Below are 27,861 nucleotides of genomic sequence, written 5' to 3' on the forward strand. Positions count from 1 at the left end.
TAATCAGTTCATTTACATAACAACCGCTTAGTGGACTCCAATGGAAACCCCTTAACATTAAAACAATAACCGCATTAAGTTGAAAGTGAATAACAAACAACCAATAACCAACCCGCATTTGTCCTTAACTAACAAGTACAACAACCACCAACCAAAAGTCCCAAACAAAAACGTATTTTTTAACAACAACCAACGTGTATGTAGAAATCAACAACAGCAACCCACCTAAAAATTAGACGTAACTAACCAAAGCCACTCCAATTCACATTCAAATCATTCACACATGCATTCATTCTTTTTTCACCAACACCACATGCACCACAACCACCAACACCACCACCACATGCACCACTTAACCCACACGCACACAGAAACACAAGAAAAGCACCAACACCACCACCACAACCACAACCACAATCACAGCTATGACTAACAATGATCATGCTAACAAAATGTTAATTGTTGCATATCATTCTTCACATCAACATGAACAACTACAACAACAACACCCATCAAAAACATCAACAACAACAACAACAATTGCACTCGATGTGGCCACACAAAATTTGTACAATCAAAAACAACAAAACAAATTGGAACAAATCGAAAACTATGAAAATTGCCTGCAATCGGAACGAAATGAACAACACGAACAACCATTTGAGCAACAGAAGCAACATCAAGCAACAAGCGCAGTGGCAGCAACACAGGTGGCACAACAGCAGACGCCCAGCCACAAGTTGCAGGCAACATTGAGCAGCGATCCGAATGGCAACAGCAACAGCAACAACAACAGCCACACAGTTGGCGGCGGCGGCGGCAGCAGCAGCAGCAGCAACAACAGCAGCATCACCGATGACTTCCTGTGCGTTGTGGATGGCCTGTATCAGGGACGCAAGGACTCGGCCTCGCCCTCATCGAGCGCCTTCGATGAGGTGATGAGCAAACATACCCTGGACTCCTTCGGCAGCATCGCCTATCGTCACCTGCACCAGCAGCATCAGGCGACGAGCAACGGCAACAGCAGCAACAGCAACACGAGCAACACCAACAGCAACACCAACGGCAACACCAACGGCAACACGAGCAACAACACAGCTGTTTCGAGCAAAACGGCAACGGTGACCAAAACAGGCGTGAGCAGCAGCAACAGCAACTCGCTGAACAGCAGCAACAGCTCGATGCACACGAGCAGCAGCAGCAGCGGGCACAGCAGCAACATAGCCAGTGCCACATCATCCTCATCCGCCACCAGCAGCTCAACGGTGCCCGATGATCTGAGCCTGGCGCCACCCGGCTACGAGGTGAGCCAGCAGCAGCAGCAGCAACATTTGGTTGCAACGCCCGTGACCATGTTGCTGCCACCGATGGCCAAGCATCGCGAGCTGCCCGTGGACGTACCGGACAGCTTTATCGAGATGGTCAAGACCACGCCAAGATATCCGCCACCAGCTCATCTCTCCTCACGCGGATCGCTGCTGTCGAACGGCAGCGCCTCCACCGCCCACACCACGCTCTCCTCGATGGGCGTGTCGCCCTCGCCTGTCACTGCAACAGCAGCAGCAGCAGCAGCAGCTGCAGCAGCATCAGCATGTGCAACCACTGCGGTTGCTGCTGCTGCGGTTTCTGGTGTTGCTGCTGACGGCGATGCGAGGCGGGTGGCCGATGAGGTATACCACATTGCATTTTGTACTCGCTATCTGTCTCAGCCTTTCACTGGCGACTCTCCGCTCTGCTCTGTCTCTATCTCCCGTTTCGCTCTTCTCTTCTCCGTTTCTCTAAGTCTCTAATTCTCTAATCTCTCTGAATCTGAATCCTTTCATTTTAGTGTGTTTTGGCAGTTGATTAAGTTCAGGGCCAAAATGGTAATCCCTGCAACGCAACGAAAGCAATGCATTTGAAATACACTCGAATATATTATTAATTGCAGACTTTAAAGAAGTGCCAAACTATATTAGTTGAAAGCATTTAATTACCTTTATTCTAGAAACAACAAAGTGCGCAAAGTCAACGCGCAATTTTAGCCACAATTTAATTAGTGAAATGGTCGTGAATAGCGTGATTATGACGGATTATTTGCAATAATCCATACTTTTAGCCACCAAAACAATTGCGTTAAAATGCCAAAAAGACAACATAAGCATAAAACCTTGATAGAAACACGGCAAATGAAAATCCCAGCTAATAGCGATTTAAAATAGAATACAAAAAAAAAAAAAAGAGAAGGAAAACCATGACAGTTGAATGGGTTCCATGAATATGTCATTAAAGGGTTAGAGAACCGGAAATTATGAAATGGCCCATACACATATGTACATATGTACATATGTATGTATTAAATGTGGATCGATAATTTTAGCGACCCCAAACGCGGCTAATTAACGGCGGGCGCACTTAACCCCTTTTATGTGCCACCGCAGCATACGCATTGATTCCCTTCCTTGTATCCGGCGGTGCAGGTCCGACCGGTAGCCGGTTGGGCACCCAGTTGACCCATAGACCCTGGAATCCAACCAGCCAGCCAACCAGCTACCCAAACCACTCGGCTTGTCACCTTGTTCAGCCGGTTGGCCTAATTCACGGCATCAGAGCCGCTGCGTTGGCCTCGTTAGCGGGGCATAATCCTAACAACATTGAGCCACACACACACACACACACACAGTCACCCATTTGTGCCACCAGCCACTCGGTGGGTGGTGTCGGTGGTGCCACCGCCCGCTGTTCCGCTTATTTCATCATTTGCAGCTCGCTAGCTGGCTCTTTGGAAACACCAAAACCCACCCAGCCACCCACTCGCTCGGCCGCCCATTTTCCTGCGCTGGAAAATGCTCTTTTCAGGCGATGAAAAATAAATGCCATTTATATGAAATTGCTCTCGATTAATTTTCCAATGGCTGCAGAACAAAAGCAAAATGTGCGCCTTTCTTTCGTTCGCTTTCGCCATATTCTTTATTTTCCGACCGAACAAAAGGAATCCAAAAAGGAAATGCATACGTACTGTATTCAATTTGCGCCAGTAAATGACACCAACAAAAAAAAAAGAAATGAGCCAAATTGTCAGGGAGAAGAGGGTTTTCTTCTTTTTTTTTTTAAGTTTTAAATGCAAACAAACTTAATAATATTTATGAAATATCATGAGATAACTGCTTATCATATTACTTCGAAAATAAAAGAAGGTGAAGGTTTGGTTTTTCATGCACACTTTTCACTCGATGTAAGGATCTTTTTCGTGTGAAACTCATTCAACTTTAATGACCAACAGTCATCAGCCATACACACACACACACACACACTCTCATAAGCACACACACACTCACACACTTACACACACTCGTACTACATGCACGGAACTAACCCACATCCGCTCTTCTCCGCACAGCTCAATGGGAATGCGAAGCCCGTACCGCCGCCACGTGATCATCTGCGTGTGGAGAAGGATGGGCGGCTGGTCAACTGCTCACCCGCACCGCAGCTGCCGGATCGCCGGGCGCCGGGAAATGCGAGCAGCGGCAGCAGTGGCGCCACAACGCATCCGCTGCAGCAGCAGCAGCAGATCGCCCAGATCGTGGAGCCCACTTTGGAGCAGCTGGACAGCATCAAGAAATACCAGGTGAGTGCCTCTCAAACTGTATACCATTTATGCACGCATCCCAATGGTTAGGCTACAAAACTTTCGCATTCTCAAACTGTGCCAAGAATGTAACTTAATTTATACAACAGTTTGAAATCCTTTTGAATGCATTTTTATGGGCTTTCTTAAGAAAATCCTTAATTCCTTAAATTAAATAAAAGGTTATATTGATCACAATGAACTTATTCTGTCAAATGCTTCTACTTTGCTTAGGAGTCGCTTTAAATAGTTATGTTTTAAAACAAACCATCCCTAAATTAGTTAATTCCCAAAAATCTAATCAAAAATGTTCACCCATTTATTATCGTTATGCCAACTGTGCTGCAAAGTAATTGGTAAATCCCAGTAAGAGTTCCATTGTTTAGAATTTTCTTTTGGCCCGAATGCAGCTCATTAGCATTCATGGCAGGCACTTCACCCACTTCCTCCTCTTTCATCATAAAAGCCTTTTTGATGAATGTCGGCTTCAATGCTTCCGGTTTGAGCCACGTTCCATCTTCCCCATTGTTATGCCCAATAATCGCTGAATGTTCAGTTACTTCTGGCCATTGACCGTCTCCAGTTAGCCTCAAACTGTATTCATAACCATCACAAGCGGCCGCCCAGCGAGATCATCCAACTAACCAAATACAAAGTGTGAAATTTTTCACGATTTTTATTGCCCCGGCCTGACCATTGCATTTAACTAGTAAAACTATTAAAAAGTTTACCGCACCGAAAGACAATAAACCTGACGACAGGGGCGGGGGCAAAGGGGCGTAACGGCATTGTGTGTGTGTGTGTGTGTGTGGGGGCGTGAAAAAGTTGCCCAACAACTTTTTCTGTCTGTGCACTCGAAAGTGGCAAGAGTTGGGGGGTTCAAAAGCTGGTTAAAAGCGGTGTGGAGTGTTGGGGGGGCGGTAATATGTGGGGGGAAAGGGGTGTTGGAAGTGGAATTATAATGCCGTTTAAAAGTAAAACATTTCGCATTCATTTGGAAGGCTGCAGGCCATATGGGTGGGATTTACCATGGGCGGGCTAACAAAAGGGGGGTATCCGGGGTGCTGATGATGATTCACCAAGCGAGTTGTTGAGGGGGTGCGGGGTGGGGGGTAATGTTTGCCATAGGCGTTGTTTCATAGGAAGCCATCAGGAGACGGGGGCATAGTGAAAAGTTGTTTAATGCAATGATTAATTATGCAACTTTTAATCGAATTGTTACGTTCCGCCCTCAGCCACGCCCTCCGCCACCCTAGTGCAGACAGAGACAGAGCGATAGTAAAATAAATAGAGCGACAGAGACGGCAGATGGAGAAGGGAGGCGGGAGTAAGGCAAAGTGGTGGCTAAAACACATTTGCTAAATGTAATTAATTGAAAACTGCAAAGCGACTAGTGCCATACAGTTTGACAGCCATTGAGCTGTGAGTGGGGGGCAGGTGAAGAAAAAACAGCACAGTGTAAAAAGCGACAGGGGTTGTGAGCTGGTGGGTGGTGATTATGGATGTAAGCTCATTAGGAGAACGAAGCCACAAATGGTAGGAGCAAAGGGGGGGTGATGTGTTGGGGCAATGGATAATGGGAACGCACATAAAATCTACCTTCATGCATTTGTGCGTACAGAGAAAAGTGAAAATCTAAAAATCAACAGCTTACGGAGAGATTTCCAAAGCTATTTACATTTGAAAGATTACGCTAAAGTTGGTGCCAAGTCCCTTTGGGCATTATCGTTTTAACTGGAAATTAGTTATCTAGGAATTTGTGCGATAACTAATGTTCGATTGTCGGCGATATTTTCGATATAATGCGTATCTCTGAATCAGTGTTGTCAGATTATGGTTCTGCATTAGTAATTGAATCTCATTAGCGCTACACCCTCTCAGGGCTCTTATCATGGTCATAATTAATAGCCATTCTTATGGGATTTATCGTGTTTGACATTGTTATCGTGTTCTGCTTATCGCTATCGTAAATCTTGTATAAATAGAGTGGCCAACATTGTTTAAATTTAACCTGCTTGTTTGCACTGCTGCTCTGTTTGTTTGCTGTCCGATGGGGGGGTTGTTTCTACTTGCTACTGTCGGTTGCCACCGGCGGTTGTTAGCACCCCCGCTTTTTAAGACAATCCCCCTCCCCCCCTTGACCACCCCCTTAAGCCCTGGCCGAGCATGTTCGCAAATTAGTTAAACATTCCATTTTTGCGCATTTGTCTCTCCAGGCCGGCTTAGCACATATATGTACTCTGGCTCTTTTGCTCACCTGTTCTCCGCTCGCCCGCTCGCTCGCTCGCTCTACCTCTCTCGCTCGCTCCCTCTTTCATTTCTTCTGAGGTGGAGGGGTCCCCACCCCCCTTTCGTATATTCCACTGGCTCTGCCGACGCCTCTGCTTCTGCCTACGTCGACGTCTTCTGGCGGCGCTGGTTTGTTATGATTTTCAGTTGGCGTTTTAGTTGTTTTTCTACGCGTTCTGCGATCGGCCGCAATTTTTTGTTGATTTTTTCCACCAATTTTAACCGTTTGTTTTATTCTCTTCACTGTTGTGCGTGACACAGAACCGATAAGCGATTAGATAAGGCCATATGCATACGTATGTCTACAACGAAAATTCCAACTTAAATGCCTGCATTTCGGCCGTGGAAATGAATTCTTTTGTTGAGAAGTGTTGAGGTTTTAAGAGAACTGGCTTCCTTTTTTTTTTTCTGTGGTGTCTATTTTTTTGTTTGATTTTTTTTCACGTGTGCATTTGCGTGCGTGTGTGTGCGTTTGTGTGTGTGTGTTTTGTGTGCAATTGGAGCCATGCAAATAAGGCGCGGCTGGCAAAAAGCGCCCATAGCTGGCAAAAATTCTGGGACCAAAAAGCACGTACCAGCCGCCACACGAACAACCATTTGCAAGTACCCCAAACGGCAACGCAACAACATTCGACAACATTTTATGGGCAGGCGGCAACGGAAAAAACAGCTAAAACAGGCGTGGCAGTTGCAACCATAACGGAAAGTTGCTCGCGTAACCGCAAAGTAAAAAAGCAAAAAAAATAGCGTGAAAAAAAAGGCACAGAAACGCAAAATATGTGAAATAAATGAAATATCCCGAAAAAATGTAGCGGCAGACCTTATTGAAAAAAAGCTGGCTGCATAACGCAAACATGAACTGGTTGCGAGCATAAAGAAGCTTTCAAACTGCCAGGCCAACAAGGCAAAGGATTTAACGTGTTAGTGTGCCCAGGATAAAAACTGGGGCAGCAGTGTTACCAGTGCACATAAGTAAGCAGCCAGAATTGCCATATGCATTCGCTCCAAAGGACTTGTTAGTCGAATGTGCCCAGAGGATCGAGATTAGTGTTACCATGCCTCATTGTGATTGAGATCGTCTCTGACTCACAAAGTAAATTCGTCGGTCATTGCATTTTACAAATATATGGTATGGAGTGCATGCAAGAAAAGAAATTGACATTTGAACTTAAAGTCTATGGTTTTTGCGCAATCAGTATGAAAGATGCGCATTGCACATATTTATGAATAATATATCACATACTTTTATCATACTCCAATCAAGTGATTGCCTCTTTTGGACTTTGCTCTGACTCACGACTCGAAAGCAAAAAAACAGAAAATACCTATAGCAGGCAGCTGAAAAATTTTAATATAAATGATAAACAGTTGAGGTGAACTGTTTTACTCTTTTTTCACTTATTTGTTTCATTTTTTTTTTATTTTTTTGTTACCGAGAAGGTGTATGTGTGTGTGTTTCTTATTGTTATTGATGTGCCAAGCGTAAATGCAGCGTCAACAGCAGCAATGCGGCTCATTCCAGAGTTCAGGCACGTTGAATGCTAAACTGAATGCTGAATGCTGAGCGACGGCAGCAACAATCAAGTGAAAAAAAACAACAATAACAAAAAAAGCCCATAAATAAACAAATAAACAAATGTGTAAAAGTAAATAGTTGTAAATTACACGAGCTGAAAGGAAAGCTGCCGCTACTTTTGTTGCGCTAGCAGTGCGTGTCTGGGCCAGAACTATTTCGGCCATCTCAACTTTCGCTTTTTATGGCTTTTAATCCACTGCAGCAAAAGCAGCAGCAGCAGCAGCAGCAGCAGCAGCAGTAACAGCAGCAATTTGAGTTGAAATGCGCATTAAGTTGCATTTCATTTGGAACACACAATTCACAATTCCCCATGCAAATTTATGCACTGCCCAGGTGTGGGCGTGGCCATTTGCATAGTGGCTGCCGCTGCTGCTGCTGCAGCATCTGGTGACAGTTTCCATTTTGGTTACCATTTCGGTTTCGGTCTCGATTTCGGTTTGCTAGGAAAGATTGTCGCCGCACCGCGTCGCGCCACGCAGACAAAGATCGATGAAAGTGCAGCTCGAAAATGGTCGTGTCCACTTTGCACATAACGCTGGAGAACAACGGCAATGTTGCTGCGGGGCAGCCGGCTGCAGTTGCTGCTGCCAGTGCCGTTGGGGCAGCAACATCGCCCACCAAGTTTGCCGTGCTGTCGGCGCAGCAGCTGCAGCAGCAACTGCAACTGCAGCAGCAGCAGAACGAGAAGGAGAACCATATGAACAATAATAACAACAACAGCGACTATTGTGATATGAATGGCAATGGAGTTGGTGGTGCTGGTGGACCGGGATCCCTGTCGCCCCAATCCCCCGACCAATGTGTCGGCTCACCTGTATCATCCGCTGCCACGCCCCAGCGCACCGCCTCCGCCCTGCGTCGCGGCATTCAAATTCAGCGATCCTCGACGCGTTTGCGACAACAACAGGCAAGTCAATAGGTTACCTGCGTCATGGGAAGTCCATATCTCCACAAAGGCACATACTGTACTCGTAATTAAGAAGTTATTCAAGTCACAACACTCTAATAAACACACTAATGTGACCAGAGCCTCAACGGCGGAGGTGTAACCAAAGTGGCATTTAAGGCTGCCTAAAGTGTTAAGCTGTTAGAAACTAAAGTGTATCATAAACTTGGGGAAAGTTTTGCCTTAATGTGAATAACGTTTTTAAAGCTCGAACTTTGCATATACCTGGATCTGATCAGATCTCACTGTATGCACTGTTGCCAGCGACAACTGGCTTTATCTGCATAAATGCTAACGAAAACACAGCGGCAACAACAACAGCAACCAGTTGACAACTTGGCTAACTGGCTGCCGGGCCATAAAAAATTAGAAATAAAACGAAAAAAGGCAAAAACAATTTACCTAAGCGATAGCCGAACTGTCGCATTGCGTTGAGAAATGGCCAAATACCCTCGGTTCCCACACATTGATAGGGCGAAGAGATAAGCGGGCATACCCCACACGATCCAGGGTATCGGCTGTAATATATTTTTAATTTCCCCGGTACGCGTTTGTATTTTTCAATATTTGTTATTTATTTATGCCGGCATTTGTTGGCAACGGCAATTGAGATGATGATGATGTCATGGCGTTGTTGCCGTCGCCAATTGTTATTGTCTTTGAAGTATGCCCCTTCTTTTATTGTTTTTCACCTTTTATGCTTTGTTTTTATAGTATTTTACAATTTGCTCAAGGTGCTCGTTGTTGTTGCAAGATGATTGATGGTCTCACCTAAGCATAGGCTATGTATATTTAAATCAATACCTTCGACTATTTATAGGACTTTTGCGTGGGGGAGTCGCCTGGTTGGTTTTAATTGCTTGAGCTGAAATTCAAATCTCTAAGCTGCACCTGAACTTTCGTTTAATCGGAAAATGCATAGTATTGATTACACAAAGCAGTTTTCCTAGAATTACTTATCATAAGTACCGCAGCGCTCAGATTGCAGCACAAATAGGATTTAAGCTGGAATTTTGCCAAAATCCGCACGCTTCAATGTCTTAAAAGCAGTGAAAGGGAAATATGGCTTACAGTTGGCGAAAAGGGGATATAATAAAAGATTCATTTCCATAACTTACTACTATATATACTGGCACAGTTTGGGAAGCGCTACAACTAGTGGCTGTCAAACAGTACTATACCCACTCTTTTTTACCCATTTTCTGCGATGCTGTGACTTTGAGCGATTTTTGTTTTGGTTTGGCTTTTGCACGCCTTTTACTTACTTCTTCTTTATTTTTTTTTAATGCCAAACTGCTGTCATCGTTTTTCATTCAGGTTTCAATGTTAAACTCAGTTTTGGTTCACATGCCGGTGGTATTTCTCAGCCATTCCATTCGAAGCTTCTTGGGCCTCCCAACCTCCCCTTGAAGAACTCGTGAATTTTCTGCTGATTCTCCTCCGTTCGGATTATGCAAGTTCAGCTGAATTCATTTTTTAGTGGCTTTGCATTGTTATTTTCCTCCTCGGTTTTGTTCTTCTCACTCTTCTGTTGCTCGTCTCTTCCGCCTTTTGGAATTTGGAATGTCGAGCGCCTTTTCTGTTGTTATTCAATTAAGTTTCTTCTTTCCTTCTATCATGTGGCCATTCTGGCTTTTTTTTGTGTTAAATATATATACATACGTATGTATATATTTTTTTGTAGTGGGAACTTTTGCTCTGCTTTGTTGTCATCGATCTGATTTCATTCTCTTTGTTGGTCACGAAATTGGGAATCAATCACGTTTTCATAATTAGTGACCATGACAGTTTGGCATGCACTGGACTGGACTGACCATGCCCAGACCTCAGATTTCCCATTTTTCACGCACACGCCCACGCCCATTCCGATGAATGGCGAGCACTTAAGGGGCTTCCGCAACAATTGCAACAGTTACCGCCACCTCAGCTCCGCTTTTGTCCCCAGTTACCTTTGTCAACCCTTTACGCTCATTAACTCATCGCCAAGGCCCTCGACGGGATTTGCTTGGGTTTGCACAGTGGGCACGCTGCGTCCGTCCACCCACCAGAACGCCCATCGAAACACCCACCTGAGCTGGTCCGTTTTGGGGCAAATGCAACCGCATCGATACCCTACAAGTGGGCAGGGTATATATGTACATACTCATACTTGGCTGTACTCTGTAATCTGTATTGAAAACGTAACGAGGGCCAAATCAAGAACCCCTGTTGTTAATTGGTTTTTTTTTAATTAGCTCGAAGTCTTTTGCATATAAATTAACTGATAAAATGTTGAAGTGCCAAGATTAACAGGGCTATAAAAACTAAGAGGATGGGTCTTAAAATTGCAAATAGAAAACAAATTAAATATATGACACACATTCCACTTACATATATATTAAGATGCTTTAAAATACAGGGTATTGGTTAAGTTGAAAGCCCTTGCTTGTTTGACTTCCTGGTGGAAGTGTGCTGCCCCTGTTCGGGCGCCACTAATTAAATTAGCGATTGTGGCAAATGCGGATTAAGTGCGCCACTCAAGAGTCAACGCCCAGAGTTGCAGTCCCCAGTTGCACATTCCAACTTTCCCACTTTACCACTTTAGCACTTTCCCACTTTCCCACTTCCTCTGCTCCTCAAAAGTGCCAATCTGTCCGCGCAATTGAAGCCATTCCGTAAATAACCATTCAATTTGATTCCATCCACAGGAGCAACTGCGCCGACGACGCGAGGAGGAGGAGCGCATAGCGCAGCAAAATGAATTCCTGCGGAACAGTCTTCGTGGCTCCCGGAAGCTGAAGGCGCTCCAGGATACGGCCACGCCCGGAAAAGCCGTTGCCCAGCAGCAGCAGCAGGCAACGCTGGCCACCCAGGTGGTTGGTGTGGAGAATGAGGCATATCTGCCCGACGAGGACCAGCCGCAGGCGGAACAGATCGATGGTGAGTACTCATCTTTTGCCTCCTTGAAATGCCGCCATCTAATCCCTTATCTACCTAATCCCCTCCAGGCTATGGCGAACTGATAGCGGCACTCACCCGCCTGCAAAACCAGCTGAGCAAGAGCGGACTGAGCACGCTGGCGGGTCGCGTTTCGGCAGCCCACAGTGTCCTGGCCAGCGCCAGTGTGGCCCATGTCCTGGCCGCTCGCACCGCAGTCCTCCAGCGACGACGTTCCCGCGTCTCCGGTCCACTGCATCATAGTGCCCTCGGATTGCAGAAGGATATTGTGGAGCTGCTAACGCAATCGAATACGGCGGCGGCCATCGAGCTGGGCAATCTGCTGACCAGCCATGAAATGGAGGGTCTACTGCTGGCCCACGATCGCATTGCCAATCACACGGATGGCACGCCCTCGCCTACGCCCACGCCCACTCCGGCAATTGGAGCGGCGACGGGATCCACACTCAGCAGTCCGGTGGCTGGACCCAAGAGGAATCTAGGCATGGTGGTGCCACCGCCCGTGGTACCACCGCCACTGGCGCAACGCGGAGCAATGCCACTGCCTCGCGGGGAGTCGCCACCGCCGGTTCCGATGCCACCACTGGCCACAATGCCCATGTCCATGCCCGTTAATCTGCCGATGAGTGCGTGCTTTGGCACGCTAAACGATCAGAACGACAACATCCGTATCATCCAGATCGAGAAGTCAACGGAGCCGCTGGGCGCCACGGTGCGCAACGAGGGTGAGGCGGTGGTCATCGGCAGGATTGTGCGTGGCGGAGCGGCGGAGAAGTCGGGACTGTTGCACGAAGGCGACGAGATACTGGAGGTCAACGGTCAGGAGTTGCGTGGCAAGACGGTGAACGAGGTGTGCGCCCTGCTGGGCGCCATGCAGGGCACCCTGACCTTCCTGATCGTCCCAGCGGGTAGTCCACCGTCCGTCGGCGTGATGGGCGGCACAACGGGCAGTCAACTGGCCGGATTGGGTGGAGCACATCGTGACACCGCCGTGTTGCACGTACGGGCGCATTTCGACTACGATCCGGAGGACGATCTGTATATACCCTGCCGGGAGCTGGGCATCAGCTTCCAGAAGGGCGATGTGCTGCACGTGATCAGCCGCGAGGATCCCAACTGGTGGCAGGCGTATCGCGAGGGCGAGGAGGACCAAACGCTGGCCGGTCTTATTCCTAGTCAGTCGTTCCAGCATCAGCGCGAGACCATGAAGCTGGCCATTGCGGAGGAGGCGGGTCTGGCGCGATCCCGCGGTAAGGACGGATCGGGCAGCAAAGGAGCCACGCTCCTGTGTGCGCGCAAGGGTCGCAAAAAGAAGAAGAAGGCCAGCTCCGAGGCGGGGTAAGCATATTTGTTCTCCTCAAAAGTGATTTATAATTTAAACATTCAATTTACAATTGTAGATATCCTTTGTACGCCACCACGGCGCCGGATGAAACGGATCCGGAGGAGATACTCACCTACGAGGAGGTGGCCTTGTACTATCCCCGCGCAACCCACAAGCGGCCCATCGTCCTCATCGGCCCGCCCAACATTGGAAGACATGAGTTGCGCCAACGCCTGATGGCCGACTCGGAGCGTTTCTCCGCCGCAGTGCCACGTAAGTGAAGACCACCGACCCTGTACCTCCTTAAGTCCAAGAAGCAAGTTGCTATTACTTTGAGAGCGTTGTAAACGGAGCAGGAATGCTGCATCGTCTACAGCCGTCATGCATTCAATGGGCCATCGTCTTTAATGTCTGTCTCTCTTCCGCCGGGCAGTCTTCTATTTGCTGGAGGAGCGGCTCAAGCCGGCCAAGATCAAGGCTCAGGTCAAGGGTAAAGGGCTGCGCTTCAGAGCCACCGAATCCCAGAGCCATTGCTAGACATAGGTCACCCAACCACCCCACACATCCCGTACACCCAATCCACCCCTTGAAATATTCTCCTTAAATACGCTTTGCCATTTTCCGTAGACACATCACGAGCCCGCAGGGAGGGCGAAGTGCCCGGAGTGGACTACCACTTCATCACGCGACAGGCCTTCGAGGCGGATATTTTAGCGCGCCGCTTTGTGGAGCACGGTGAATACGAGAAGGCCTACTACGGTAAGTTGAATTTGCAAATCGAGAGGATGGGCTGTTGACTAATGTGATTCCCTACTCTCGCACAGGCACATCACTGGAGGCCATACGCACGGTGGTGGCCAGCGGCAAGATCTGTGTGCTCAACCTGCATCCGCAGAGCCTCAAGCTGCTGCGCGCCTCTGACCTCAAGCCGTACGTGGTGCTGGTGGCGCCGCCCAGCTTGGACAAGCTGCGCCAAAAGAAGCTGCGCAACGGCGAACCCTTCAAGGTGCGTTTCACTAACTCCAACTGCAAATAAAAAATAAGCTAACCTATGCTATTTATTGTATTTAAACAGGAGGAAGAGCTCAAAGACATCATTGCCACGGCCAGGGATATGGAGGCCCGTTGGGGTCACCTATTCGACATGATCATCATCAACAACGACACGGAGCGCGCCTACCACCAACTGCTGGCCGAGATCAACTCGCTGGAGCGCGAGCCCCAATGGGTGCCCGCCCAGTGGGTGCACAACAATCGCGACGAGTCATAATGGGGTCTACAGCACCCCCAACCACCACACTACCACCTTCCCTAGGATCCACCACCACCCAAGAAATGAATAGCAAACCCAAACTCTTTGTAAATACAATTTTCAATTGAGCCATGAAGCGGAGAGCAGGATCGATTCCAGTCCAGTAGTTCGGTTTGCCTGCCGATGCGATTAATCCCAACCCCTCCAATATTATAACATAAATATATATATTTATACTATTCGTTGCATATGTGCATTTTAGTCTTAGAGAGAACGAGTTTTAATTGTGTGTACCCCTGTTTTAAAAGCATTCCAAACTCTTTATGTATGTTCACAAAATTTGTTGTTCGATTAACCGATTTCGGGAATGCCACAGAGGAATTGGTGATCCTGAGATCAGTGATTTCTAAAACCCAATTGCTTCTTGTGGCACTTCCGTTTTCCGTTTTCCTTTTTTTTACCACTACCACTAATTTATATATTGTAAAAGAATGTTTTTTTTTTTTTGTATTTAAATTAAGCTTGGACACTTCCTTAATTTCAAAGGGCAAATTGAAATTGTAAAATAACGAATCAGCAAAGGAAGGCCAGAATCGATATGATAGTACCCTAGTACCCAATAAAATGTGTAATAATACCCATAAGCGACTCCGAATGTTAACAGAGCCAGAACAATCCGTAGGCAGCTGTGCGAGGGGAGATCGATCCGTCGGATGTAGATTCAGATTCAGATTCAAATTCAGCTGCAGAAACAGAAACAGACAGAGAAACCGAATCAGAAGCAGATACAGATACAGATGCAGATGCAGATGCAAGTGTTGCAATTACGTAATCTATTTACTTTATAAAATATATACTATACGGATATACATACACATAAATTATAAATCGAAGCGTACTTAATACAATTAATTTTTAACAAAACGAATGCAAGAGCAAAGTGAAAACTAAGAAATAAAACTGTTCATAAGAGAGAAACAACAAAATCAGTAAGTCATTGCCAAAAAACAAGAAAAACGAGAGAAAACAAAAAGAGTTAAATAAATGGGAGTTAGATGAGGAGAGTTAGGAGAATCACTTAGAAAAACCACTCCACGAGCGAAATTGTTAAAAACAAAACGGAAACGGAAAAACAAAATACTTAGCCAACTTTAAGCACTGTAAGATAATGGAAAACCCAATAAACGAATGCAAATAGTAAGGCGGCAAGAAAATGAACTAGGCTAAGGTATCCGAAACAAAAACAAAAACAAAAGGAAAATCGAAAAACGAAAAAACAAAGTAATTCCCAAGTAAATGTTGTTGTAATTAATTATTTAAACCAATTCGTCTAGAGAAGAGGGAGGGCAGGGCGGCAGATCCAGTTGGTTTCAACTCCAACCACAACTAACTAACTAGATATACCGTGCATATAGAGATCTATACAAATTCCATTGAGCAGCAGCTGAAACCAGAATTTTATATTAAAAGAATAAAAGAAGTGTGGGTCAAGTAAAATGGCAAACTATGTTACGCAATGTTGAACACTTGAAAGATTCTAAAAGCGAATGATATCTAATATACCTTAAAATCTACATATACGGGGTCCCGCTGGCCAGTTCCATTTCGATCCATTTGCTAGATGGCTGGATTTTCCAGATTATCCCTGTATCCTTTGAGACCGCAAGATCCTCTTTCGATCTGGTGGACTACTAATGGATGCTTGGTAGAGTTTGAATTGAATCGGAATTGGTAGCGGGGCAGATAATAATAAAATTCAAAAAACAATTTTTTTTTGTAGTCCACAAGGTATAAAAAATGTGTGTGCAGTAAATCTGTTTAAGTTTTTATTTATGTATGTGTGTGGTGTAGCAAAACTAAACTAAATACGAAACAAATACCTAAAGAAAAACAAAGCGGATTGCAAAATAGGCACGGTTTAATAGCCATTGTACGAAATTAACGACATTTATGAGTAACCCTAACGCAAAAATGCGGACAAAGTCAGATGAAATAACAATATTAATAATAATAATAAAAAAATCGACAAACCAAGAAATATAAACTTTAGACTGCGTTTTTCTGGGTGGCAAGTTGATAAAAACTCAATGGCAAAACATTTATGAAAATCAAATCATGAAATTGAGAAGTTTTTTTGCAGGTTTTAAAAAGTGCGGGCTTTCCGTCAAATTTATTTGGTAGTACCGATAGTTTTCGACAGACTTAATCGAACATATCGAAGTAGGCAGAGCCCGATACTTCAGGCGAACGAAACTTTGTTTTTGTTTAGTGAAGCTAAAATCGTTTTGTTTTCGTTGTCAAAATCCGGCAGTGGGAAAGGAGCTGCCCAATTTGGATAGAGAAGCCATCATGGATCCAACACCGCCGCTTCGCCCCACCAATAGTATTAACCTACAGCAGGTGGCAAGCGCTCCACCACCACCGCCAACGGGGCAAATCATAGCTCCATCGGGAGTGTTTCCTGGTGAGTTGATTCCGCTTTCAAATCGGGCCAGGGCTAAACTTTTCCATCGCACAGGTTCCCTGACTCCCGGCTGGAATGACCCGCCACCCGTTTCGTCGGATTCGTCAAACAATAGTCGTCCACGCCTAGATCTTCGCAAACGCGTGGCCCACCCGCTGGACGGGAAGTCCTCTAGTGTCCAGCTGGATCAGCCACATCCACCAATACCTACAGCACAAGAGTCACTCTTGCCGCGTCCCGTGGCCCTGGTAACACCCCAGCGCCATATTCCAAATCCGGATCCCAACAATCCACCGGGCAGTGGAACGGATGTGGGCGGATTCGGAGCCGGACCGAATGCCAATGCTATGCGCCTGCCACCGTTGGCCCACAGCATCAGCATCGATCCCTCCAAGGTGGCCAAGGTTCCACCAAGAGCGAAATAGCATGTAGTTATCGCCAATTCAGGGCCTAGGCTAAATAACTTCAAATTTATGTGTTCAATGGCGGGCTGGAAAATCAATTATTTTTCTATGTAAAACACTTAAGACACCTCACAAAATACAATCAGAAATCAGAATGATGGGGAACGGGACCTCCAATAAGTAAACCCAAGAGTTTCTTGACTTTAGGAGTCCAGTTTATTCAACAACAATTAACAAACAGAAACAAAATGCAGGTAAACTAACCGCTGTCATCGTTCACCAGGCCAGCGGAGTGCCATCGTAGTTGACAAAGCCGCCGTTCTGTTTCTCGCCCAGCTTGCTGATGGTCTGCACAATTTGGCCCGTGCTGGTGGGCACGTCCAAGGGCGCACTGGAGCCACCCATGTCGGTTTTCACCCAGCCAGGATGCAGACTGACGCACATGATGCGCTGCGGATACAGATCCACGCTCAGCGACTTGGTGGCCGCATTCAAGGCCGACTTGGAGGTGCGATAGGCGTACATTCCGCCGTCCGTGTTGCCCTGGATGGAGCCAAGGATCGAGGACATGTTAATAATGGCGGCACGGCCCACGCCCATCGGCTGGGATTCGTTCGCTTTGGCTGCCTTCTTCAGGAGCGGCAGACACGCCTTGGCCAGCATGATGGGCACCACCGTGTTGGTCTGCAAGGTGTCGAGCAGCTCCTGCGATCGAACGGCCGTTATCCTGGCCGATTTGGGCGCTATGCCGGCATTGTTGAAGAGCACATTGAGGCCTTGGTCCTTGGTCACGCCCTCGATGTCGGCGACTAGCTTGTCATAGGCATCGAAATTCCTCAAATCTGCAAGGAAATTATATTTATAAGTGAGAGTGTTTAGCGACTGTAAAACATTATGCTTACCAATCTCAAGGATGTGGATGTTCGAGTGCTTCTTGGCCAGATCCTCCAGCTCCTGTAGGGCCAAGTTTGGAAAGACAGTGTTTGAATAAGAAGCACATTATAAGTAAATAAGAAATTATATATAAATAATTTTCCAGTTAAAATACTGTAATTTTGAGAATTGAGAGGGGCAAATTTGATATTTCATGAGAGTTTAAATAGCGCGCCCAACAAGCGCGTTAGTGCCAAAATAACCGATAGACGATAAGTGCTGCTAGTGTGACCGAACAATAGTAGGCCCAACAATCGACAAGCCGCCTATCGACGTCTCCCTTTCGCACGCTCGTACGAAAGTACAAAAGCTATTGCAAAAGTTAGCTCCGCTTATTCGTTTCGTGCTTTCGCGAGTGCCGAGAGCCGCTAAAAAACACACGCTTAGCAGTTTTCCATTTCCGCTTCGACGACAACAACATTCACTACCCGCCGTTGATCCTTGTTTTCAGTCTGATTTACGTGGAGCACCTACCAACAAGCAACAAAATAATGGCGCCCGTGCAAGGTGAGTTTCACAGTTAATTCGATTCCAATGGAGCCATTCAATTTATGCATACTCATTTGGACGATTAAAAAGCGGTTTGTAGTAATAGTGGCTCTTGTGGATTGTTCGCGTAGCTTCTGTAGTTTCTGCTCGACGGTTGTGAGTCACCGGTTTTGTTGGATTACTGGATTGTCTTAGTAGAGAGACAAGGCAAAGTAAGAAGAAAACATCTCTCACCTTTGCCTGCTCGCGATTCCGGCAGGTGGTAAATAGATGCTGCGGCGGCTGGGGAAGATTGAGCAGCGCCTTGACCAGGCCCAGACCCAATCCTCGATTGCAGCCGGTTATCAGGATGGAGTTCATGTTTTTTCCGAAGATCTGCGATCGAGTTGCTCGAAATCTTATCGCGTCGTACTTGAGATAAAACCAATAAAGGGCGGCACTACTATACGGGTTCCGTGTGTTCTGTGGATTTCACCAGACCCGCAGCCAGATCTCTCCGTGCTTATCAATCGACTTTATTGCCGTAACACAAGCGTGAAAATAGTGAAATGTTGGGAAAAATTTTGACGGCCGGCTGTTCCGTTCGGCCAGCAGCAGTGTTGCCAACCATCCGCGAGTTATCGATACACTTGCGCATTGCCAAACGTGCGTTTCGCACATTTCCAATTGGCATTAGGCAGAACAACTGTTTTGGTGTTCAAATCCCAAATGGAATCTCGCATTCCAATGGATGCTCCTTGATTGCAATTCCCTTTTATCCCAAACATTCGGGTTTTTGCAGTACGCGCTCTTGCGCCCTCTCTCTTTCTCGCTGCTTCTGTTACGTAGCCGTTTATCGGCACCTCTGCCTGCCCACCGCTTTCGCAGCATTCCCGGCCGAACCAGCGACGTGTTTGTGTTGTGTGTTCCGCCGTCATTTTTCTGCGCCCTTTTCGCGAATAGTTTCGTTTCGCCTCCAGCTGGTAAAGAGAAACGCCAAACGGTGAAGGGGAACGGCCAACAAGATGAACTTGTGCAATTCGAGATTCTCCGTTACGTTCGTGCGGCAGTGCTCGACGATTTTAACGTCTCCTTCGGCTAGCATTCTACAAAACAGAGGCTCACTGACAACAAAGCTTCCCCATTGGATTTCCAGTAGTCTCAGCTGTGCCCAGCACACGTTTCAGCGAACGATGAACTCGACGGGACAGCGAGGATCACGCGACAGTACTGGAGCTCCCGGTGGGAGTGCTCCAGCCGGATCCGGTGCCGGCGCACCACCACCCTTCCAGCATCCACATTGCGACAGGGCGGCCATGTACGCGCAACCGGTGCGAAAGATGAGCAACAAAGGAGGTGAGCGTCGATATCGATTGATATTCTGATTAGATTTTTGCTGCTGCCGCCGCAGCTGCTGCTGCTGCTGTTGTTGCCGCCGGTTGGCAACGCGGTCGATTGTCGCGGTTTTCTTGCTTGTTGTTTTTTCTGGGTCTTCTTGTGTTTAACCGACGCCATTATGCAATAACCGTTAGTTGCCTGGCCAAAAAGTCCATTACTCTGCTCTTATTACCTGGCTTATCGGGTTTCTGCGGCACGTATTCGCCAAGGGTTTATATGCCCGCCCGGCATTTGCCGCCACACATTTGCACCGTCATCGTCAATCGTCATCGCGCACCCGCTCCAACTGGAATTGTACAGTCGGGGTCGCGCGAACAGCACTCGAAACTCGTATCATGCTGAAGTACATGATTTGCGCCATCATTGTGGGCGCCAAAAAGAGCACATCCTCTAAGTATAATGGTCAACAAAGTTCTGAATTTGTCAGTCGAATCTTTTAAATGAATTGCTCATAGAAGGCATTACTCATTTGCAGATTAAACTACTACAGGGCTCATTATTTGCCTCAAAACAAAATTGCATCACATGAATTAACGAATTAATAATGTTTCTTAAATTCTATTCATACAAGTCATTTGTTTTGCCTTCAGCTGGTAAACAAAAACTAATATCTATTTGTATGAAGCTAAACGTATCTGATGTTTTAATTTACTATATAATATAAATCCCACATGCCACGATCAAGTTTTCTTGTTAAATGAATAATTAGCCAATCGAGCAGACACGAAGCTTCTAATTCCGAAAACAATAGGAGAATTTACTTAAAGATATTGCATATTATGATTTTAAATGGTAATTGAGGGTATAATAGGTTTCCTTAGAGCCCCAACATATGTGTGATTTTTGTCGAATGCGGTGCTCTTGAACGAATAACCCTTTGCGGAATGTTCGAGAATCGCTTTATGATGATGATGATGATTTCACCATATCAGTCGGGTGCATTTATTTCCTTTATCTGTGTGTTTCTATTTCGTATCTCTCGTATCGCCGCTCAACGAGCGCCCGCCATCGTCTTTGATCTTTCATCATCATCATTGCTAAGCTGCGTCATCCCCACTTCATACCGCAATTAATTGCAGTGTGACGACAACAATTGTTTATTTGCACTCGCATTCGTACGTAGCCACCTGATTTCCCCCTGTTCCTGGCCAGGATTAGCATTCCATCCGATAAAAGCCAACTGTGTGTGGTGTTGCCAACTAGTTTTGGGGCGTAACCATGACAAAGTCCGGCGGGTCAAAGCAAACCGAATGGGGGCGTGGGTGGACGAACGGACGGACGGTTGGGAGGCGTGGCCGGGCCGGGCGTGGCTTGGTGTGTGGCGATGTCGCTAGATGATTGCTCCACTTTGATTCGAACTCCCACTGACCCAGTGGCATGTGGCATTCGGCAGCCCTATCGCTACCTGGCATCTGAAGCCAAGGAGCTCGACGGGATTGCACGGTGCAGATTACGGATTGCAGGCGGCCAAACAGTCTTCGTTCCGCGCTTCTTCGGTCTGGATGCATCTGTTCGAATTCATACCGGCGTCCCAGTTGGTCGAGGGTGAACCACGCCACCGGAGGAGCATCTACCGATCCGCCTATCTGGACATACGACTGCGCGAGGAGTCCACCAAAGGCAGGCGGGGATTAGCCATAATCATGAGTGAAGCTAGAGAGGAAATGGAGTAGTTGGCACCACATGGCTAATTGATATCATTACTTATCACTGATAAGGATTTTCAACTAATCTAGATACTGGTTAAGAACAATAACAGACCATGCCAAAACAACATGGGTTTTGATGTTACTATCGGTGATAAGTGTTCAAGAATACAAGGTGATTTAGCTGTGCTACGATTAGATTTCCTGACGGCTCCTCATGTTCTGTGACCTCTTGACCTCTTTAAGCCCAATTTTGGCAGTAGATTACATATTTTTCTAAACAAAAGGCGATGAATCTCCTTAGAACGTTATAATTTACCAAACGAAATCATTATTTATACTTCAGGATCCTACGACTACGACCTTATTGTGATTGGAGGCGGATCAGCTGGCCTGGCCTGCGCCAAGGAGGCGGTCCTCAATGGAGCCCGTGTGGCCTGTCTGGATTACGTTAAGCCCACGCCCACTCTGGGCACCAAGTGGGGCGTTGGCGGCACCTGCGTGAACGTGGGCTGCATTCCCAAGAAGCTGATGCACCAGGCCTCGCTTCTGGGCGAGGCTGTCCATGAGGCAGCTGCCTACGGCTGGAACGTGGACGACAAGATCAAGCCAGACTGGCACAAGCTGGTGCAGTCCGTACAGAACCACATCAAGTCCGTCAACTGGGTGACCCGTGTGGATCTGCGCGACAAGTAAGTGTCACTATATATAATGCATATGCTCGAGAATCCTCACTAATTATACCCTTCTATTCGCGCTCAGGAAAGTGGAGTACATCAATGGACTGGGCTCCTTCGTGGACTCGCACACCCTGCTGGCCAAGCTGAAGAGCGGCGAGCGCACAATCACCGCCCAGACCTTCGTCATTGCCGTTGGCGGCCGACCACGCTATCCGGATATTCCCGGTGCTGTCGAGTATGGCATCACCAGCGATGATCTGTTCAGTTTGGACCGCGAGCCCGGCAAGACCCTGGTGGTGGGAGCTGGCTGTAAGTAGCGACTTTCATTTGCTTACATCAAATTGATGAATAACCCATTCGGTTTCCTCTTCTTCACTCAGACATCGGCTTGGAGTGCGCTGGATTCTTGAAGGGTCTCGGCTACGAGCCAACTGTGATGGTGCGTTCTATTGTGCTGCGTGGCTTTGACCAGCAGATGGCCGAGCTGGTGGCAGCCTCGATGGAGGAGCGTGGCATTCCCTTCCTGCGCAAGTCGGTGCCGCTGTCCGTGGAAAAGCAGGATGATGGCAAGCTGCTCGTGAAGTACAAGAATGTGGAGACCGGCGAGGAGGCCGAAGATGTCTACGACACCGTTCTGTGGGCCATCGGCCGCAAGGGTCTGGTGGAAGATCTGAACCTGCCCAATGCCGGCGTGACTGTGCAGAAGGACAAGATTCCAGTGGACTCCCAGGAGGCTACCAATGTGGCGAACATCTACGCTGTCGGCGATATCATCTACGGCAAGCCAGAGCTGACACCAGTCGCCGTTCTGGCTGGTCGTCTGCTGGCCCGTCGCCTGTACGGTGGATCTAACCAGCGCATGGACTACAAGGATGTGGCCACCACTGTGTTCACGCCCCTGGAGTACGCCTGCGTCGGCCTGAGCGAGGAGGATGCCGTCAAGCAGTTCGGAGCCGATGAGATCGAGGTGTTCCACGGCTACTACAAGCCCACGGAGTTCTTCATTCCCCAGAAGAGCGTGCGCTACTGCTACTTGAAGGCTGTTGCCGAGCGCCATGGCGACCAGCGCGTCTACGGACTGCACTACATTGGCCCGGTGGCCGGAGAGGTTATCCAGGGATTCGCTGCCGCTTTGAAGTCTGGCCTGACCATTAACACGCTGATCAACACCGTGGGCATCCATCCCACGACCGCCGAAGAGTTCACCCGGCTGGCCATCACCAAGCGCTCCGGACTGGACCCCACGCCGGCCAGCTGCTGCAGCTAAAGCGGGAACGCAGCTCAGCCGACTGGGACGCGTCGAAGCCGCTTGCTCCACCCGAATTCCCGTAGATGAATGGTTGTTGTCGCGGCCCAGCGATCGATGAGTTCAATAGTTCCGTTTAGTTTCCACAATTAACACCCACACAATAGCTCTGCGCAAGGGAGGGGCACTGGGCAGCGATGGCGGGTGGGACGACACCAGTGGAACTCCCCGCGCGACCAGCCCAACCCACGACTGCTGCGCCGCCGACATGCACTCAAAATTTTGAATTTGTTTGAACCTATGAAATTAACTATGAAAATCCCCTAAATGTACGGTTGAAGAATATAATTTTTCGCCAACAAACCTGAGTTTCAGTTCTCTTAAAACTTGCCTCGACCTTTGGCCCTTCCTTTTCAATCAGTTAAGATAGCCTACCTTCATTAGCCATGCAAATGGCTTGACTTGACCTGGCTAAATCGATTCTGTCTGCCAACCTGACAACTTGTTAGCCACCCGACTAATTGCTAATGCCATTGTTAGGGGAATCTCGGCCCTCGGGGGCTATTAATCAGCCAAGAACGATGGCACCCTGGAGATATATATATCAGTGGGTAATAAATGATACTTTAGTTTTCAAAGGGAAAACTGCGTGATAAAGTGCAATAGAAGCTAAGAAAAGGTTGAACTTTATGACCTCAGGAATCCTTCCAAGCAAATCAAAATCAAATTAAGACAGTAATTTGATGCAATCAGTTAATGAACAACAAAGAGGAGGAATCAATAAGAATCCATAAGGAATCAGCATTAATCAAATCTAATTGAGTATGGAACACCTTCGAAGTGTTCCTACGATTGGATGCCACGAAACGAAGCGAGATGGCTATACAATGAACCAAGCGTCTTGGAATTGCCCAATATACCCAAAGTGAAACCCAACACAGTGAGAAGTCGCTGTTGTGATATTTTTTCTATTACATTTTTATTTTGGTTTTCCTATTTCTCGTATTGAATAACACCTTTGTTTTAAACAACGTAAGACTTTTTCATTTACAACTGACGCAGCGCTGGCGCCTCTGCAGCCGCCGATCGTGCTCCTCTTCCCGCTCCTGCGCTGGCTCATCCCGCGGCTCGTCCTGGTGTCTTTGTGTCCGTTAGTTAGTGGGGGCGAGTGCGGCGCGAAAGGTCGAAGGGCAGAGTTTAAAAAAAAACATTAATTAGTTATTAGTTTAGATCAGACGCGAGGGTGGGCGCCTAGATAGCCACACTCTGCTTGGCCTCGTTCTCCCGCTGCTGCTTGTTGACCGCCGATATGCACTTGGCCATGGTGGGCGAGGCGCGCGAAATGGCGTCGGTCATGAAGTAGTCGCGCAGCTCCTTTAGCTTAATATCGATGGCTCCACCGCCGATGGATTTGCTCTGCAAACAAACAAACAGTAATAAAGTAAAACTTTCAATAGAGCATTATTTCAACTTACGATAGCGCCCGCTGCTCCGGCATCGCCGGCTGGCTCCAAGTGGCCCAGGCGCGTTAGATGTGGCGCCACATCCTCCAGACGGTTGCGCAGCTCGTCCAGGTTGTCGTACGGCAGCGGCTTGCCCACCACCTCGGACAGAGCGCGCAGGATCTTCCAGTCCTCGCGAGCCATGCCCGGTGGCGAAACACCAGGCAGCGTCTGCTGTGGCCTGCCCTCCGTGTTCACGTAGATGCCCTGCTTCTCTGTGTAGGCGGCACCAGGCAGCACGGCATCGGCGATGGAGGCGCCGTTGTCACCATGCGATCCAATGTACACCACAAAGCAATCCTTGGGCAGCTGCTCGCGGGTCACCTTGCCGGCGTCGGCGTTCAACAGAAACAGCACCTTGGGCTGAGCCTTCACAGCGGTCTGCGCGCCGGCCTTGTAGCCCACATCGAGGGCGCCCACCTGGGCGGCGTTGGTCTGCAGCACATTGAAGGGGTTCCAGTTCTGCAAGCGAAGCATCAGATTAAGTATGGAATTCATGTGAGCAAAGGGATAGCAAACTTACCGGCTTCTTCAGCTTCTTGCAGTACTCGGCAACGGTGGCGTGAATGGCGGCACCATCGGCACGCTCCAACAGATCGGCTCCAATAATGATGGCCGGCTTCTTGGCACCCTCCAGAACCTTTGAGAAGGCATGAGCTCCGGAGCACACATCCTTGACCAAAGCGGCATCGGCGCCGAGGTTCTCGTGGTCGTAGGACAGATCGATCTTGGGTCCAATCGAGGCAATCTGCAGTTCGTTGTGGACATAGGCCTTGCGCAAACGGGTGTTAACCAAAGGAGCCTCGTAACGGGGATTGGTGCCCACCAGAAGAACGGCGTCGGCCTCCTCCAAACCGGCGATGGTGCTGTTCAAGAGGTAATTAGCACGGTTGTCGGTGCCTCCGGCAATAAATCCTTGTTCAGTGGCGACCACTTCGCTGCCCAGACGGTTCAGCAGATCCTTCAGGGCCACCTGAGCCTCCAGGTCGGCAAGTTGGCCGGAAATACCGGCAATCTGACCACCGGCTGCCTTGACGGCCTTGGCGACGGCGATGAGGGCGCCCTCCCACTCCACGGCCTGCAGTTCGCCGTTGGGCATGCGCACCATGGGAGCCACCAGGCGCTGGCGCTTCAGACCGTCGCAGGCGAAGCGCGATTTGTCGGCAAGCCATTCCTCGTTGACGTCCTCGTTCTCACGGGGCAGGATGCGCAGCACCTCGTTGGTGCGGGTGCTGACCACAATGTTGCTGCCGACGGCGTCCAGCACATCGATGCTGCTCACCTTACGGATCTCCCAGGGACGGGCCACAAAACTGTAGGGCTTGTTGGTCAGCGCTCCCACGGGGCACAGGTCGATCACATTGCCCGACAGTTCGGTAAGGAAGAGCTTCTCCACGTAGGTGCCGATCTGCATGTCGTTGCCACGGCCAGTGGTGCCCAGGTCATCAACGCCGGCGATCTCGGAGGCGAAACGCACACAGCGGGTGCAGTGGATGCAGCGCGTCATGATGGTCTTGACTAGCGGTCCGATGTCCTTGTCCTCGACAGCGCTGTTAACGCATTAGGTAGAATTTCTTCAGTTTACGGAAAAGGAACTTGATGGATTATTCTCCTTACCGCTTGCCCGTGTAGTTAATGTCCGTAAAGCGGGATCGATCGGAACCAAAGGCCATGGCCTGATCCTGCAGATCGCACTCGCCGCCCTGATCGCAGATGGGGCAATCCAGCGGATGGTTCATCAGCAGGAACTCCATGACGCCCTCGCGCGCCTTGCGGGTCAGATCCGAGTTGGTCTTGATGCGCCAGCCCTTCATCACGGGCATAGCGCAGGCGGCCACTGGCTTGGGACTCTTCTCCACCTCGACGAGGCACATCCTGCAGTTGCCGGCCACGGCAAGACGTTCGTGGTAGCAGAATCTGGGTATCTCCACGCCGATCTGGGCAGCAGCCTATGAATTGCAGGGCATAGGGGATATGGGTTTAGAAGGCGCTTTCCGCGAACGAGGGACTGGAAACCAACCTGGAGGACAGTGGTGCCGGGTACCACCTGCACGGGAATGTCATCCACAAAGACCTCGATCTTCTCGGGCGCCTTCGCCGGTGTCTGGGCCACCATGGCGCTGGTTCGCACCGCCCGGCTGGCCATCTGATGTGTGGGCGAGCCCAGAGCGCCCAGCGCCTTGACTAGCGGTGCCCGTATCATATTTTCTGCAACGAGATGGTAACCAAAAATCCGTTGCAATCGGAGGAGCCAATGAAAATTACATAAGTGTTTTGGTACGCTGGTTGGCACAACACTCCCGCATATCGATTGTTTTTGAATTGTGTGTGTTTCCGGAGTCTGCTCCTTCTCTGCACCGCCAATTGCCACCTGAATGGGTATCCTGGAGGACGCCAAAAGCGGACGAAAACCTACCGAAATGCTGGAAAATATTCCTGTGATCTTTTAATGTGGAGACAACTTTTTTTTTATCGGATTTTGCTTTGACAGACCGACCGCGTTGCCAACTGCCGCATTGACAGCTGGTCAATCGCAATAATTTATCGGTTTTTAAATTTATTCCGTAAATAGAAATTTATGTGCGAAACCAATTTATAAATCTCTGAAATTAGTTTTTCTATTCAAAAACTATATATTTGGTATTGTTAACTGCTTCGATTGCCACCTGTTCAAGTGTTCCTGTTGTTGGCAACGCGAGTGGACAGCTGCTCAAATTTGTTTGGCCATTCACTTGTGAGCGTACTCTCAGTATGAATTTAATATCTCAAAACAAAGATGGCGCCACTTCACTAATTTATTGGCGCTCTCAAAATTAAGCAAATTTTCTAAATATTTAAACCTTATTACTTGAAATTAAATATAGTTCAGTTAATCTAGTTAAGCTCAGAACTATATTCTAAATATCTTATGATTGTTTTTTACTTTACTTGAAATGTTTTGTTGTTAAATATTTGACAGTTTTGATAGAAGCTTTTTGTTAAAAGTTTTTAACCGCTCAAATTTAATTGTTTAGTTTTATTTGCCATTTTCTTATCAGCTGACATTCATACATACGTACATATGTGCGTACTTATGCATATCTGGCCAGGATCTTTGCAGCTTTATTCGAATTAATCATCGCATAAATTACCGGCTTAAAAGTGCAGCGTTGTTCTCCCGCGCTCTTGTCGTTACACTAAGAGAAA

General features: G+C 47.9%; 5 protein-coding genes across 17 annotated transcripts in view; 3 read left to right on the plus strand and 2 right to left on the minus strand.

Moving 5' to 3' along the window:
* LOC6725430 (MAGUK p55 subfamily member 7) overlaps positions 1 to 15,978 on the plus strand; it is a 61,365-nt gene extending 45,387 nt beyond the window's left edge. For 4 of the 11 annotated variants that reach the window (XM_039296703.2, XM_039296709.2, XM_016173603.2 and 1 more), the window contains 8 exons: positions 372 to 1,670; positions 3,380 to 3,610; positions 11,109 to 11,340; positions 11,409 to 12,696; positions 12,759 to 12,955; positions 13,310 to 13,441; positions 13,507 to 13,688; positions 13,758 to 15,978. In XM_039296703.2, coding sequence (XP_039152637.1) covers positions 372 to 1,670; positions 3,380 to 3,610; positions 11,109 to 11,340; positions 11,409 to 12,696; positions 12,759 to 12,955; positions 13,310 to 13,441; positions 13,507 to 13,688; positions 13,758 to 13,952 — 3,756 coding nt within the window. In that variant the 3' untranslated portion in view covers positions 13,953 to 15,978. Of the gene's footprint in view, positions 1 to 371; positions 1,671 to 3,379; positions 3,611 to 6,060; positions 6,196 to 7,919; positions 8,383 to 11,108; positions 11,341 to 11,408; positions 12,697 to 12,758; positions 12,956 to 13,115; positions 13,442 to 13,506; positions 13,689 to 13,757 lie in introns of those variants that run through there. The other 7 variants (XM_039296710.2, XM_039296712.2, XM_039296714.2 and 4 more) reach the window with 6 other exon arrangements.
* A 152-nt stretch (positions 15,979 to 16,130) lies between these two features.
* LOC6725432 (proline-rich receptor-like protein kinase PERK1) lies at positions 16,131 to 16,979 on the plus strand. The gene is made up of 2 exons (XM_002106412.4): positions 16,131 to 16,398; positions 16,453 to 16,979. Exons 1-2 carry the CDS (start codon positions 16,284 to 16,286, stop codon positions 16,821 to 16,823), a joined length of 486 nt encoding a protein of 161 aa, XP_002106448.2. The 5' UTR covers positions 16,131 to 16,283; the 3' UTR covers positions 16,824 to 16,979.
* Positions 16,980 to 16,999: 20 nt separating this feature from the next.
* LOC6725433 (C-factor) lies at positions 17,000 to 18,956 on the minus strand. The gene is made up of 3 exons (XM_002106413.4): positions 18,459 to 18,956; positions 17,705 to 17,756; positions 17,000 to 17,644 (listed from the first exon to the last, which is right to left on the minus strand). The coding sequence occupies exons 1-3, from the start codon at positions 18,582 to 18,584 to the stop codon at positions 17,079 to 17,081; spliced, it is 744 nt and encodes a 247-aa protein (XP_002106449.1). The 5' UTR covers positions 18,585 to 18,956; the 3' UTR covers positions 17,000 to 17,078.
* On the plus strand, positions 17,998 to 23,536 carry LOC6725434 (thioredoxin reductase 1, mitochondrial). 3 transcript variants are annotated; one of them, XM_016173605.3, is made up of 4 exons: positions 17,998 to 18,242; positions 21,594 to 21,939; positions 22,010 to 22,236; positions 22,308 to 23,536. In XM_016173605.3, the coding sequence occupies exons 1-4, from the start codon at positions 18,227 to 18,229 to the stop codon at positions 23,192 to 23,194; spliced, it is 1,476 nt and encodes a 491-aa protein (XP_016038513.1). In that variant the 5' UTR covers positions 17,998 to 18,226; the 3' UTR covers positions 23,195 to 23,536. The 3 variants fall into 3 exon arrangements, with proteins under 3 accessions (XP_016038513.1, XP_016038515.1, XP_016038514.1); XM_016173607.3 differs by lacking the exon at positions 17,998 to 18,242 and adding an exon at positions 19,088 to 19,559; XM_016173606.3 differs by lacking the exon at positions 17,998 to 18,242 and adding an exon at positions 19,922 to 20,003.
* A 597-nt stretch (positions 23,537 to 24,133) lies between these two features.
* LOC27207495 (NADH-ubiquinone oxidoreductase 75 kDa subunit, mitochondrial) lies at positions 24,134 to 27,244 on the minus strand. The gene is made up of 6 exons (XM_016183176.2): positions 27,092 to 27,244; positions 26,696 to 26,883; positions 26,293 to 26,624; positions 25,199 to 26,225; positions 24,649 to 25,137; positions 24,134 to 24,589 (listed from the first exon to the last, which is right to left on the minus strand). Exons 2-6 carry the CDS (start codon positions 26,876 to 26,878, stop codon positions 24,425 to 24,427), a joined length of 2,196 nt encoding a protein of 731 aa, XP_016038516.1. The 5' UTR covers positions 26,879 to 26,883; positions 27,092 to 27,244; the 3' UTR covers positions 24,134 to 24,424.
* Positions 27,245 to 27,861: the final 617 nt, after the last annotated feature.

Source organism: Drosophila simulans, chromosome X, assembly GCF_016746395.2.
Source record: "Drosophila simulans strain w501 chromosome X, Prin_Dsim_3.1, whole genome shotgun sequence".
Lineage (NCBI taxonomy): Eukaryota > Metazoa > Arthropoda > Insecta > Diptera > Drosophilidae > Drosophila > Drosophila simulans.

What these genes read in the sequence shown, in the direction of transcription:
- LOC6725432 (XM_002106412.4), top strand. Translation starts at nt 16,284, where the DNA reads ATGGATCCAACACCGCCGCTTCGCCCCACCAATAGTATTAACCTACAG. An exon ending in TCCATCGGGAGTGTTTCCTG is followed by an intron (nt 16,399 to 16,452) that starts GTGAGTTGATTC and finishes TCCATCGCACAG; the next exon opens with GTTCCCTGACTCCCGGCTGG.
- LOC6725433 (XM_002106413.4), bottom strand. Translation starts at nt 18,584, where the DNA reads ATGAACTCCATCCTGATAACCGGCTGCAATCGAGGATTGGGTCTGGGC. An exon ending in GGAATCGCGAGCAGGCAAAG is followed by an intron (nt 17,757 to 18,458) that starts GTGAGAGATGTT and finishes TTGGCCCTACAG; the next exon opens with GAGCTGGAGGATCTGGCCAA. An exon ending in CATCCACATCCTTGAGATTG is followed by an intron (nt 17,645 to 17,704) that starts GTAAGCATAATG and finishes ATTTCCTTGCAG; the next exon opens with ATTTGAGGAATTTCGATGCC.
- LOC6725434 (XM_016173607.3), top strand. Translation starts at nt 19,229, where the DNA reads ATGAACTTGTGCAATTCGAGATTCTCCGTTACGTTCGTGCGGCAGTGC. An exon ending in AAAGATGAGCAACAAAGGAG is followed by an intron (nt 19,560 to 21,593) that starts GTGAGCGTCGAT and finishes TTTATACTTCAG; the next exon opens with GATCCTACGACTACGACCTT. An exon ending in CGTGTGGATCTGCGCGACAA is followed by an intron (nt 21,940 to 22,009) that starts GTAAGTGTCACT and finishes ATTCGCGCTCAG; the next exon opens with GAAAGTGGAGTACATCAATG.
- LOC27207495 (XM_016183176.2), bottom strand. Translation starts at nt 26,878, where the DNA reads ATGATACGGGCACCGCTAGTCAAGGCGCTGGGCGCTCTGGGCTCGCCC. An exon ending in ATTAACTACACGGGCAAGCG is followed by an intron (nt 26,226 to 26,292) that starts GTAAGGAGAATA and finishes ATGCGTTAACAG; the next exon opens with CGCTGTCGAGGACAAGGACA. An exon ending in GCAAGAAGCTGAAGAAGCCG is followed by an intron (nt 25,138 to 25,198) that starts GTAAGTTTGCTA and finishes CTTCGCTTGCAG; the next exon opens with AACTGGAACCCCTTCAATGT.